The sequence below is a fragment of the Budorcas taxicolor genome, chromosome 23, assembly GCF_023091745.1.
Source record: "Budorcas taxicolor isolate Tak-1 chromosome 23, Takin1.1, whole genome shotgun sequence".
Taxonomy (NCBI): Eukaryota; Metazoa; Chordata; class Mammalia; order Artiodactyla; family Bovidae; genus Budorcas; species Budorcas taxicolor.
In genome coordinates, this window is record NC_068932.1 from 41,595,692 (window position 1) to 41,608,830 (window position 13,139).

The 13,139-nt window shown below is 50.5% G+C and overlaps 1 protein-coding gene across 1 annotated transcript in view; it reads left to right on the forward strand.

Moving 5' to 3' along the window:
- Window positions 1-10,645: 10,645 nt before the first annotated feature.
- The window catches only part of HTRA1 (HtrA serine peptidase 1), a 59,296-nt gene continuing 56,802 nt past the window's right edge, over window positions 10,646-13,139 (forward strand). Inside the window, exon 1 of the mRNA XM_052660809.1 lies at window positions 10,646-11,135. Within this exon, the coding sequence (XP_052516769.1) occupies window positions 10,646-11,135 (490 nt within the window). The remainder of the gene's footprint in view (window positions 11,136-13,139) is intronic.

Below are 13,139 nucleotides of genomic sequence, written 5' to 3' on the forward strand. Positions count from 1 at the left end.
TGCTTGATCATTCTCCATCTCTGAATCATTTAAGACTTGCAGACATGAAGTCTCTTTACCTCTAAATATTCCAGTGTGTATTTTCTTAAAACAAAACAAAACCCAGCTTTCTCTTATGCAACCACAGTAAAATGATCAAAGTCCCTTCGCTGTTCACCTGAAACTATCACAACACTGTTAGTCATCTATACCCCAATGCAAAATATTTTTGGTGTTAAAAAAATACAATTAAAAAAAAACAAAATCAGAAAATCAACATTGAGTCAATACTATCGGTAACTGAATATTTCCAAATTTTGCCAAATTTCTAGGAACCAGCATTTTTAAAAAGCTCTACAGATGATTCTATTGGATATCAGGATCTCTGTCACCTCTTCTCATCAATGAGGACCATTAATTCCAGGGAGGACAATGCCCTCCCCGAGGTCACCATTGATTTAGAGCAGAGTTTTCAGAATGTCCCATCCCCCAGGGCACCTTTATGTGACCTAGGGAAAGATGTCTCTCTGCTGCTGCTGCTGCTGCTGCTGCTGCTAAGTCGCTTCAGTCGTGTCTGACTCTGTGTGACCCCATAAATGGCAGCCCACCAGGCTCCCCCATCCCTGGGATTCTCCAGGCAAGAATACTGGAGTGGGTTGCCATTTCCTTCTCCAATGCATGAAAGTGAAAAGTGAAAATGAAGTCGCTCAGTTGTGTCCGACTCTTTGTGCCCCCATGGACTGCAGCACATCAGGCCTCCCTGCCCATCACCAACTCCCGGAGCTTGCTCAAACTCATGTCCATTGAGTTGGGGATGCCATCCAACTCATCCTCTGTCACCTTCTTCTCCTCCTGCCTTCAATCTTTCCCAGCATCAGGGTCTTTTCCAATGAGTCAGTTCTTCGCATCAGGTGACCAAAGTATTAGATCTTCAGCTTCAGCATCCATCCTTCCAATGAATATTCAGGACTGATTTCCTTTAGGATGTACTTGTTGGATCTCCTTGCAGTCCAAGGGACTCTCAAGAGTCTTCTCCAACACTACAGTTCAAAAGCATCAATTCTTCGGCGCTCAGCTTTCTTTATAGTCCAACTCTCACATCCGTACATGACTACTGGAAAAACCATAGTTTTGACTAGATGGACCTTTGTTGGCAAAGTAATGTCTCGGCTTTTTAATATGCTGTCTAGGTTGGTCATAATTTTTCTTTCAGGGAGCAAGTGTCTTTTAATTTCATGGCTGCAGTCACCATCTGCAGTGATTTTGGGGCCCCCCCAAATTAAAGTCTCTCGTGATTTCCATTGTTTCCCCATCTATTTGCCATGATGTGATGGGACCAGATGCCATGATCTTAGTTTTTTGAACTAAGGAGCTCAGATCATGAACTCCTTAATGCCAAATTCAGACTTAAATTGAAGAAAGTACGGAAAACCACTAGACCACTTAGGCATGACCAGTGTGCCTATGATGTGCCAGACAAAGGAAACAGGAAGATGGGCTGGGTGGGAGAATGTGACTCGGTGAGTGGAATTCCAAAGCCTGTAGAAGGGCATCTCGGGAACCACTCAAGCTGGTGGCAGGGCTTGGGGTTGCACTGATGGAAGCCAAGACCTCAGCTGCCTGCAATTTCTGGTCCAGGTTAATTAGACTCGACATGGGAAAGTTGCATGATTCTTTCATGTTCTCACAGCTTTAGATATCTCATGGTTCCTATTAGTGTAAGAATAAAAACAAAAAAATTTTGGCAGTTATATGTAACAATTCAAATTTGTAAAGAAAGAATCTGGGTCTTCTAGATCAAGTTAATTTAAACTTTGGCTTCCAAGCACACTAGAGATTCTGCTGATAAGTAAACTTAGCAAATGCTTTTTAGTGCTTATGGAACTTTGTCCACTTTATGGGCACTTGTGGTTCAGATGGTAAAGAATTTACCTGCAATGTAGCAGACTTGGGTTCAGTCCCTGTTTTGGGAAGATCCCCTGGAGTAGGGCATGGCAACCCACTCCAGTATTCTTTTTTTTTTTTTAAGTTAATTTATTTTAATTGGAGGCTAATTACCTTACAATATTGTAGTGGTTTTTACTATACATTGACATGAATCAGCCATGGGTGCACATGTGTTCCCCATCCTGAATGCCCCTCCCACCTCCCTCCCCGTCCCATCTCTCAGGGTCATCCCAGTGCACCGGCCCTGAGCACCCTGGCTCATGTGTTGAACCTGGACTGGCGATCTGTTTCAAGGTGGTGATATACATGTTTCAGTGTTATTCTCTGAAATCATCCCACCCTCGCCCTCTCCCACAGAGTCCAAAAGTCTGTTCTTTACATCTGTGTCTCTTTTGCTGTCTCGAACATAGGGTCATCCTTACCATCTTTCTAAATTCCATATATATGTGCTAATATACTGTATTGGTGTTTTTCTTTCTGGCTTACTTCACTCTGTATAATAGGCTCCAGTTTCATCCACCTCATTAGAACTGATTCAAATGTATTCTTTTTAATAGCTGAGTAATACTCCATTGTGTATATGTACCACAGCTTTCTTATCCATTCGTCTGCTGATGGACATCTAGGTTGCTTCCATGTCCTGGCTATTATAAACAGTGCTGCAATGAACATTGGGGCACACATGTCTCTTTCAATTCTGGTTTCCTTGGTGTGTATGCCCAGCAGAGGGATTGCTGGGTCATAAGGCAGTTCTATTTCCAGCTTTTTAAGGAATCTCCACACTATTCTCCATAGTGGCTGTATTCCCACAAACAGTGTAAGAGGGTTCCTTTTTCTCTGCACCCTCTCCAGCATTTATTGTTTGTAGACTTTTTGATAGCAGCCATTCTGACTGGCGTGAGATGGTACCTCACTGTGGTTTTGATTTGCTTTTCTCTGATAATGAGTGATGTTGAGCATCTTTTCATGTGTTTGTTAGCCATCTGTATGTCTTCTTTGGAGAAATATATGTTTAATTCTTTGGCTCATTTTTTGATTGGGTCGTTTATTTTTCTGGAATTGAGCTGAAGGAGCTGCTTGTATATATTTGAGATTAGTTGTTCGTCAGTTGCTTCATTTGCTATTGTTTTCTCCCATTGTGAAGGCTGTCTTTTCACCTTGCTTATAGTTTCCTTCGTTGTGCAAAAGCTTTTAAGTTTAATTAGGTCCCATTTTTTAATTTTTGCTTTTGTTTCCATTACTCTGGGAAGTGGGTCATGGCGGATCCTGCGGTGATTTATGTCAGAGAGTGTTTTGCCTATGTTTTCCTCTAGGAGTTTTATAGTTTCTGTATTCTTGCCTGGAGAATTCCACAAACAGAGAAGCCTGGTGGACTGCAGTCTGCAGTGTGGCAAAGAGTCAGACACGCCTGAGTGACTAACACTTTCTTTTCTAGTGCCTACGTGGTGAGATAACTCAAAGGTTGAAGCCCCCTCCCTTAAAAAAGTCTTTATTTCCTTCAGTCAAAGTCAAACAATCTTGCCTAAAAGATAGCATGTTCTACATGTGACCTTGATCCCATGTAGGTGAAGGGGATCATGTGTGGTTCATAAGCGGATGAAGGGGGTCAAAATATATAAACTTCCAACTATAAGATAAGTAAGTCCTGGGGATGTAATGTACATACAGCATGGTGTCTACAGTTAATAACATTGTATTACATATTTGAAAGTTGTTACAAAAATAAGTCTTTAAAGCTCTCATCCCAGGAAAAATTTTTTGTGACTGTCCATGATGATGGACAGATGTTAACTCGACTCACTGTGGCCATCATTTCATAATATACACAAATACTGAATCATTATATTGTACACCTGAGACTAATATGATGTTATATGTTAATAATACTTCAATAAAAAATGCATGCACCGAAAATAATACCCATTTACACTAATACGTGCAAGTAAACAGATACAAATGAACCATCAGAATGACTGATGGTGGAATGAAGCTGGAGAAGTAGATAATGTGAATAAGTGAAAATAAATACATAAAACAAGACAGGGGCCTGGGATGGAAAAATATTAAAAGTATGATTTATTCAATCCTCGGCACCTGAAGTCCAAAATAAATACATCAATAAAAAATGAAATATCCTTAAAAATACTATACATCCTGAAAAGCCTCCTAAATGTTAAAAAAATATTTTCTTAAAAAATAAGAAAATCCCTTTTCGGAAGGCGGATTTCTTTTTTTCCAGTAAGAGTTTTTTCCAGCTGATTTCTGAATGATATTTTCCAGGGCTCATTTTGTGACTAACCCAAAGGGGCAACCTTCTCTACCTAAAGATGATGTCATCATCACCATCGTCACCTCCCCCCCACCACCAGGGGGATTACATTTTGGTTTGTTTTCTGTGACGAGGTGATGGTTTGTGTTGACTCATATAAACTTCTTAGCAAGCATATGTACTTTCACAGTCTCGCCCCCACCTCCCTTCCCATTCTTATTTCCTACCTGTCTAGACAAATGGGCTGCTTCCTCATGGCACTTTCAACAGCCTCATCATAGTTCCGTACCTTAGGACACTTGTCACTTCAAATGTCACTTCCTCCATGAAACTCTTTCCAGCCTGGCCAGGAAGAGTTAATCACACACAGTGGGGAGGAGACAGAATAATCTGGGGACAATTCTCACCTCTAACACTTAAGTGAAGTGAAAGTCGCTCAGTTGTGCCTGACTCTTTGCAATCCCATGGACTATACAGCCCATGGAATTCTCCAGACCAGAATACTGGAGTGGGTAGCTTTTCCCTTCTCCAGGGAACCTTCCCAACCAAGGGATTGAACCCAGGTCTCTTGCATCGCAGGCGGATTCTTTACCAACTGAGCCACCAGGGAAGCCCTCTAGCAATTATGACCTCAATAATTTACTGGATTTTTCCAAGTCTCAATTTTCCTTGTTAAAAAGCAAGGTTGTGATAATAATACCTATGTTACAGGGTTGTTGTAAGATTTGGATATTTAAACTACTGGGAATGTGCTGACGCTCAAAAAAATGCTTGTTCCCTTTTTTCCCCTCAACAATCTTGCCTAAAAGGCAACATGTTCTACATGTGACCTTGGTCAGCTTTTCATGCTGCTCCTGAATAACAGCAAATCGACAAGCCGTCATTCATTACCCGTTGGTGGCTGCCTGTGGATCTATTTGAACTTGTGTCTGTCCAATATGTGAAACGAAGAGTGAAAAAAACTGGTCATGTGCCATGCGCTTTTACTTTTTAAAGCAAATATATTGGAAAGAGCCAATTAGGGCATATATGGGCTGTTTATCTCCTGTAGTTGATTTAGAGGATGGGTTAGCCTAAATTAATGGAAATTCTGAATTACAAATCTTGAAGGCTTAAAGGAAAACAGAGCAGCAACCAGGTCTGAGGTTGTTTGCTAGAGGATCCTTCTTGCATAAATAGCCATGAATGTTTTGCGATTTGATATTAGAAATCCTAAATTTCCCTTGTGGCTCAGTTGGTAAAGAATCCGCCTGCAATACAGGAGACCTGGGTTCAAATCCCTGGGTTGGGAAAATCCCCTGGAGAAGGGAAAGGCTGCTCACTCCAGTATTCTGTCCTGGAGAATTCCATGGACTGTATAGTCCATGGGGTTGCAAAGAGTCGGACGCAACTGAGCGACTTTCAATTCACTTTAGTATTCTGAAAGCGTTTCAGAAGTTTTCCAGAATACTTGAAACATCCACACCATTTGCACTATTTCTGAAGACGGGGTTTGCACTGAAGAGGTCCTTGCTGAAATGAATGAACTATTAGAGAGCTGATGGAATCTCTTTCCATCCTATCAGGTTATGATAACTGCATCGTCAATGTAACTTGAGTACTCCCTCACCTAAAATCTAATAACGTATCTGTGTCTTAACGTGTTGCTGAATCCACTTTTTTAACTCAGTCTACCATCTATACTGCAGCAGGGTGATTTTGCCAAAATACACTTTCTTCAAAGCCTCGCGGAACTTCTCATCAGCATCAGTGCCGGACCAAATTCCTTTGGAGGACAGCCAGAGCCCTTCACAGCCTGGCCCCTCCACTTCAGCTGCCTCTCCTGCCCAGAGGGACCCCTTTCCTCTTTGCAGCCACACTAGAGAACTTCCTCGTCTGGATGGACTTATAATATTCCCTCCCCTCTGCAATCCCCTTCCCCCACAATGTGTCTCCTGGTCCTCCCCCTCCTTCAAGATGGAGCTCAGTTAGCATCTTTCTAATGCCCCAATTTTCCGCTCGCAGAATTCCTTCAAACCCCGAGCATTTTTCTTCTCATCCTTCTCTCTCCTGCACTAGTTTCACGCACCTCATGGGCTGCATTCAAGTGGCTATTTACACTTAAATGACTTAAAATGAAAGACAAATAAAATGTAGTTCCTTGCTGCCACTTGCAGCGTTTCAAATGCTCAGCAACCCATGCAGTCGGCGGTGACCACCTTGGATGGCACCAGTTGGAAGCCTTCCATCACGGCAGGGAATTCTAGACGCTGAGCTCCTGGTGGGGAGGGGCTCAGTCTTTCACCATCACATCTCTGGTGGTCAGCAGAGTGGCCAGCACGTGGCAGACACTCAAGAAGCTTCTCTTGAACCAAACCAAACCGACTGGACATGAGACTGTCTTCAGAGAAGCAGGCTCAAGGGGCCTGGGTCACCAGAGGTCACAGTGTTCTGATGGTGGAGTGGAGGGAAGGCGTGGGACTGTGGCTGGTACTCAGAGGGAAGGGAGCCCAAACCAGCGCAGAGGTCATCTTTTTTCCTTTTTTCTGGGTGGCATGTCCCAGCCAGGATTCTGTTACTATGGAGAGGGTGAAAATGGATGTCAGGGAGAGCCCCAGATATATGCTGCCCTGGGGCCAGAGGACAGCGTCGGGGAGAGTGTGGGGCGTGAAGTCTGGGCTCCATGTGATTGAGATGGAGAGGCTGGGAGTCTGGGCTCCATGTGATGGGGAGGCCGGGAAAGTAGGGGCTAGGGGAGTGGTAAGACTTTAGGAAGAGTCAAAAGCATTGCCACAGCTCCTTAGCTTCTGGTCCTTGGGGTGAGCAAAGGAAGTAGAATCTCCCCCCCACCCCCCGCCCCGCCCACCACCGCCCCGCTGGGTCCTTTGTGTACCTGGGAGGCCCCAGGCGGGAGATCTTTCTCCTTCTGGGAAGTGCGGACATGGATGCTCTGTTCCAGTTCAGAAGCCGCACTTCCTAACCCAGGTTTTTGGCAGCCCTGGTGTTTCATTGTTCATTATTCATGAATAGACTTGACTTGGTTCGGAATTAAAGCTTCCATGCAGCAAATCTGGCCTGCAGAGGGGATGGCCGGGAACTCGCCTGTATGGCTCCAGAACTGGCCCCTTTTCTCCGGAAAAATCCTCTCTGGGAATCTGTGCCAAGACCCAGTGAGTGAGAAATGACTTCATGATGTATCCAAAAATTGCATCTTTTAAGAAACTGTCTTTATAAATGGTATCAGAGGGGGAAGAAAAAGAGAGAGAGAGAGAAAGAAGGGAGTAACCCTTTCAGATCAAAAGCACTCTTTCTAAATATGAAGATGTTGGGGCAAAGGGAAGGTCAGTGCTGGGCCCCCAGGGCAGGTTTCACCTGACTTGTGCTGTGCCCTATTCTTCACACAGGTGGCACACACACGCAACACGACATCCTCCTGTGTGGACAGTTCAGGTCCCCATAATCCTTCTGTTCAGTTCAGTTCAGTCCCTGAGTCGTGTCCAACTCCTTGCTTAATCCTTCTGGGGGGACTTCAATTTTCTAACTCGGCATCCATGGTCTTCTTGGGGTCCCTGACTCAAGCTGTCTCCTTGGTGACCCATGTTATCCTCGGAGCAGGAGGGTGAGCTGCACTCACACCTGGGAGGTGATTGTGATGCAATCCTGGTCCTTCTAAAGCCTTTTGTGCTGTGTTTAGTCGCCCAGTCGTGTCTTACTCTTTCCACACTATGGACTGCAATCTGCCAGGCTCCTCTGTCCGTGGGGATTCTCTAGGCAAGAATACTGGAGTGGGTTGCCATGCCCTCCTCCAGGGGACTTTCCCAACCCAGGAATCAAACTGAGGTCTCCCACTTTGTGGGTGGATTCTTTACTGTCTGAGCCACCAGGAGAGCCCAAAAATACCGGAGTGGGTAGCATAGTCCTTTCCAGGGGAACGTCCCAATCCAGGAATTGAACCAGAGTCTCTCCAATTCTGCTTCTCAGGCTTCGCTCGGTCTTCTGTTCCCCCCTTGGTTGGCCCCTTGTGATGAAACCACCAGCGTGGTTTCCAACAGCAAAGAGGTGCTGTCCTCTTTCCCTGGTGGATCAGCTCTGTAGCCTCTGTGGCTTGCACTTCTGATCATCACCATCACAAAAACTTCTTTTAGGTTGCGAACCATCACAGGAGTTGTTTCATTGCTGAAAATACGCTTTGATTAGTTCCTCCAGGGAGACCCAAGATCACTGCCATTTTCCTGGTGAACGTCCCTGAGATCCAGCTTGCAGAAAGTTACAGAATGAAGGGCCAGAGTGGGATTCTGAATCCAAGCCCATCAGATGATATGGCTCCTGCCTGCTTCACTAGCTCATGCTAACTTACCTTGGGAGGGGAGGAAGGATACTTCAGATAGGAGAGCTTGAGCTAAGTCAGAGAAACCTTAAACAGGAAGGTATGGTCTAGAAAATGCAAGTTATTCAGCACTGGGGGAGCAAAGTATAAGCAGCGGGGAGGAACGGAGTGAAGAATTGGGGGGAGAGGGTGATGGGGACTCAGTGGGACACTCAGGGACTTATTCTCTGCCAGGAAGGAGCTTGGATAAGCTGTGGTCACGTTTTGCTTTGAATCAGCTAGTTCACTCTGCAGTCTGGCCACTTGGCTGGAGGGTGGAGAATGGGGGCCACCGAGCACGGCCTGTTTAGAAGGGGTGCTGGCTCCTGGGAGTCACCTATCCTTTCTGGCCTCCAGTTTTCTCATCTGTAAAATACAAGTATTGGATGAAAAGAAGTTTTCACCAATCTCTTCACCATGGTGAGCCCGTTTATCTCATCTGCTGGCTGGACTACAGCAGGGAGAGTCTTTTTATTTCCTGATAGACTTTGCATATTATTCCTCTGTGACACCAGGCCAAGCTCCTCTTTTTTGGGTAGTCTCAGCCAGTTGAGCACTTGGAGCCTCTAATCAGCAGAGGTATTACCCCTTCCCGCACCCCCCAAATCCAGGTCTGAGTCAATTTTGAGCGCAGGCCTCCCTTCCCACAAGGTGAGGTCCTGGCTTCAGGAAATACTGCCCTGGGGTCCAGACACTCAGGACAAGACCAAAACATCTTGTCATGCCCCAGGATGTGGACCTCCTGCTGGCCGGTTTCTTGGGCCCAGGGACCCCTCTGGACCCTGGGCGCTAACATGTCTCACATTTGGGAGGTGCTTTCTCGATGGTGGTGGTGGGGGAGTTTACATATTCAGATTTTACAGTTAAACTATTTTTGTTGGAAAAGTACCCCGTACCCAAGGGAACAACGAAATACAGAAGAACAGCAAAAAGTTGCTAAGCCTCCACCACTACCTTCCCTCTAAGGCCAGCCCAGTGCCGAACCAGCCACCCCTGGGCGCCTCTGCCCTGGCTCAGGGCTGCGCAAGCCCTCCTCCTCCCGGCTCCTCCAGTGCCAGCTTTGCCCATCTGCGGGCCTAGCACCTCCCAGGCACGGGGACCACCTCCGGAGTTGCCCTTGCTCCTCCTGGGCACGCCTAGATTAACTTCTGTCCCAAATGATGCACCGAAGACTCGAGTGGGAGATCAAAGGCGAGCCCTTTTATTTGATAGCCTTTGGAGAGAATCACGCACGTGGTGAAAGACTCAATCAGTACAAAGCCCCTCTCCCGCCGGCGACCAACTCCCGCCCCCCTGCCCCTCGCAGTCTCTCGCGTCTCCTTCCCTAGCCCTTCTGGGCAGGCACAAGCACGCATCCCACCCGTAACTTCTTAAATGGCTCGCATGACTATATGCTAACCATTTCTGCTCTCTGCTCTTTTCACTTGCCGGCGGGTCTGGGCGCTGGCTTTGTGCCAGTCCCGCGAGCCCCGCCTTCTTCGCTGGGGGGTGTCCGTGGTCACGGTCGCGCGTGCTGAGCGCGGGGGTCAGTTCCAGAGAGATGTTCGCCTTCCTGCCCTGGAGCGCCTGACCCGGCCCGGGGTCTGAGCCACGGCCCCTCCCGCGGCCGGGCGGGTCCCCAGCTCGGCAGTTTGCGGGAACTTTCCCGGGCGCTCGCGCGCCGGCCCCGCGCGGGTTCCTCTGTGCGAAGCCTCTTTTTGGTTTTAAGGTCCCGAGTGGCGGCGGAGAAAGCCGCGAGAAGCGGATACGTGGGGAGCGGAGACCGGGAAGCAGAGCCCCGCGAGCGGGCGGACCCACCCGCGCGCCGCCCCGCCCGCTCGCCCGCGCCCACGAGCCCCGCCGCGCCCGCCCTGCCCCGCCGCGGGCGGTCCCCGGTTCGCCCGCTTGCCCCCCCGCGCCCGCACCGCCCCCCCCCGCCATCCGGTCGGCCCCCCTCCCGGGCGCCGTGCCCGTCCCCAAGGCGGCTCGTCACCGCCGCGAGGCCAATGGGCTGGGCCGCGCGGCCGCGCGCACTCGCTCGTCCCGAGTCCCTCCCGCGCTCTGCCCGGAGCCGCTCTCCGGCCCTCGCCCAGCCCGCCGCCGCCGCTGCCGCCGTCGGAGTCGCCATGCAGCCCCCGCGCGCCCCGTTCCTTCCGCCGCCGCCGCCGCTGCTGCTGCTGCTGCTGCTGCTAGCCGCGCCCGCCTCGGCGCAGCCGGCCCGGGCCGGCCGCTCGGCGCCGGGCGCCGCCGTGTGTCCCGAGCGCTGCGACCCCACGCGCTGCGCCCCGCCGCCGGGATCCTGCGAGGGCGGCCGCGTCCGCGACGCGTGTGGCTGCTGCGAAGTGTGCGGCGCGCCCGAGGGGGCCGAGTGCGGCCTGCAAGAGGGCCCCTGCGGCGAGGGGCTGCAGTGCGTGGTGCCCTTCGGGGTGCCCGGCTCGGCCACGGTGCGGCGGCGAGCGCAATCTGGTCTCTGCGTGTGCGCCAGCAACGAGCCGGTGTGCGGCAGCGACGCCAAAACCTACACCAACCTGTGCCAGCTGCGCGCCGCCAGCCGTCGCTCCGAGCGGCTGCATCAGCCGCCGGTCATCGTCCTGCAGCGCGGCGCCTGCGGCCAAGGTACCGGCGCTCCGGGAGCTTCTGGGTCGCGACATCCCGGCCCCGAGGGACGGACGGGCCGGGAGAGGGGGCGCGAAGCTTTGTTGGGTCTTCCGGGGGCACCCACTGGCTGGGAGAGGCGGACACCGACCCCCGGGGTGGTAGAGATCCGCGGGCTCCCTCGGAACCGAGCTTTTGCGCTCAGCCCAAGGTCGTTCCGCGCGTGGCGGTCCCTGGCCCTGCTCTATCCCGAAGCCCACTCCCCCTTCTCGCGGAACCCGGTGCCGGGGCCTCCGGCCCATGGCCGCCTGCTGGTTGCCCCGCCTGCTGGTTGCCCCGCGGGGAGCCACACCGTGCCAGGGCCTGGGGGACAAACAAGACGGGAATGTGGTCATAAAGAGGATTGAGAAGTTCGGGGCTGGGAAAAGTGTCCAGTGCTGAGTGAGACCCGGGGTTGGGACCACAAAGTCTCATTTCTGTGGCTTTCCCTTCCTTCTCTTCATCCGTCCCCCCTCCACCCCCTTAAGATGAACAGGGTTCATGTTTCACATTAGCGATCTCCTGGTTGAAAACTTTTTTAACTTTTTATTTGAAAGAGGTGGCCATGCCCTTGGGGCTCCCCAGTTTCTCCCCGCCCCAGGGTTTCCCGGTCAAGTACCGGTTTAAGGAGGTGTAGCTGGCACTGATGCCAGCGTCGCTTCCCGGGTTTTGAGCCAACCGCACAAAAATGAAAGTGGCTCGATTTGAATAAGCTGAGCGTGGATCAGGGGAAAGGCAGAGGCAAGGGTGAGGGGAGCGCGTTAGGGGTGAGGGAAAAGTGGAGCCCTTTCCCTCCTGAAGCATCTTTTCTGTATCAATAAGACCCGTCCTGGCCAGGGAGTTGGGGCTGGGGGGAGCGAAGGGTGGAGCCATCCTCTAACTCTCTCGCGGGACCTTCCCGAAGGATGCTTCTCTCCAGTCCCAGAGACCATATGGAAAAACAATGCTGAGTTCAGCTCCGGCCAATCCAGCGGTGTGGGGACGGGCCAGCCCTGCTTGGCAGGGCACTTGCCCTCAGCCTGAAGGCTGCCTCCTCATCGCGGGCAGTGCATGGAAACGGGAAGAGGGGAGCCCAGCACCGGGCAGCTGGGCTAGGTTTTCTTGGTAGGCAAACGGTCTAGGACCGACCGGGGCCCGGCAGAGGCTGACCGATCTGGGGAGGAGGGTGCCAGAGCCGTACGGGTGAAACGCAGAACCTGTGCCCTCAGGAAACAGCCTAGTTAGAGGGTGGAGGAGACGTATTCCAGAGAGAAGTGAACCTGCCCACTCTGGGTTTGGGCACCACAATGCATGTGTATTGGCTGCCCACTCGGCGCCCCAGTCCCTGGGCTAGGTGTGTTACACGTGTGACCACACTCGGCCTTCACAGCCTCAAGAGGAGGGAAGTCATTTCCATTTAACAGGTGGGACAACTAAGGGTGAATTACATGTCCAAAGTCACTCAGCTGGAATTTGAACCCAGACAGCCTTACTCAGAAGCAACCCAATGCTTTACCTGGCTGGGGGAACAGACACTGGGGAGGGTAAAGGAAGTTTTGGGAGGCCCCAAACTGCATCCCAAGTGGAGTTGGGGGGCAGGCTGAGCCCAGCCTTGTTTGGTGAGTAGATTGGTGTGGCTGGGGAGGCAGAGTCCCAGGGCCAGAGAGGACGGGCTGGGTTGTGTTCCTGAGCCAGGCAGCTCACAACAACAAAACAAAACAAAAAAGCTGGATAGGACGAAGCTAGCGGTGGAAAGCAGACCACACCGGGGCGCGGAGGCATGATGCATGCCGTAATTTGGGTGTGAGGTGATGACTTTAAATAAGCACATTGCATGTTTTTTTTTTTTTTTTTTTTTTGTCAAAAACAAGCCAGCTGTTACTGTTTGTAGTCTCACGGCACAGGATCCTGAATAACTGGCACTATTGGAGCCCCAGATTGATTGCCAGCGAGGTGGAGTCACTTAGCAAGTTCTGGAGTTGGCGGAGTCATTGAGAGTCACCGTGT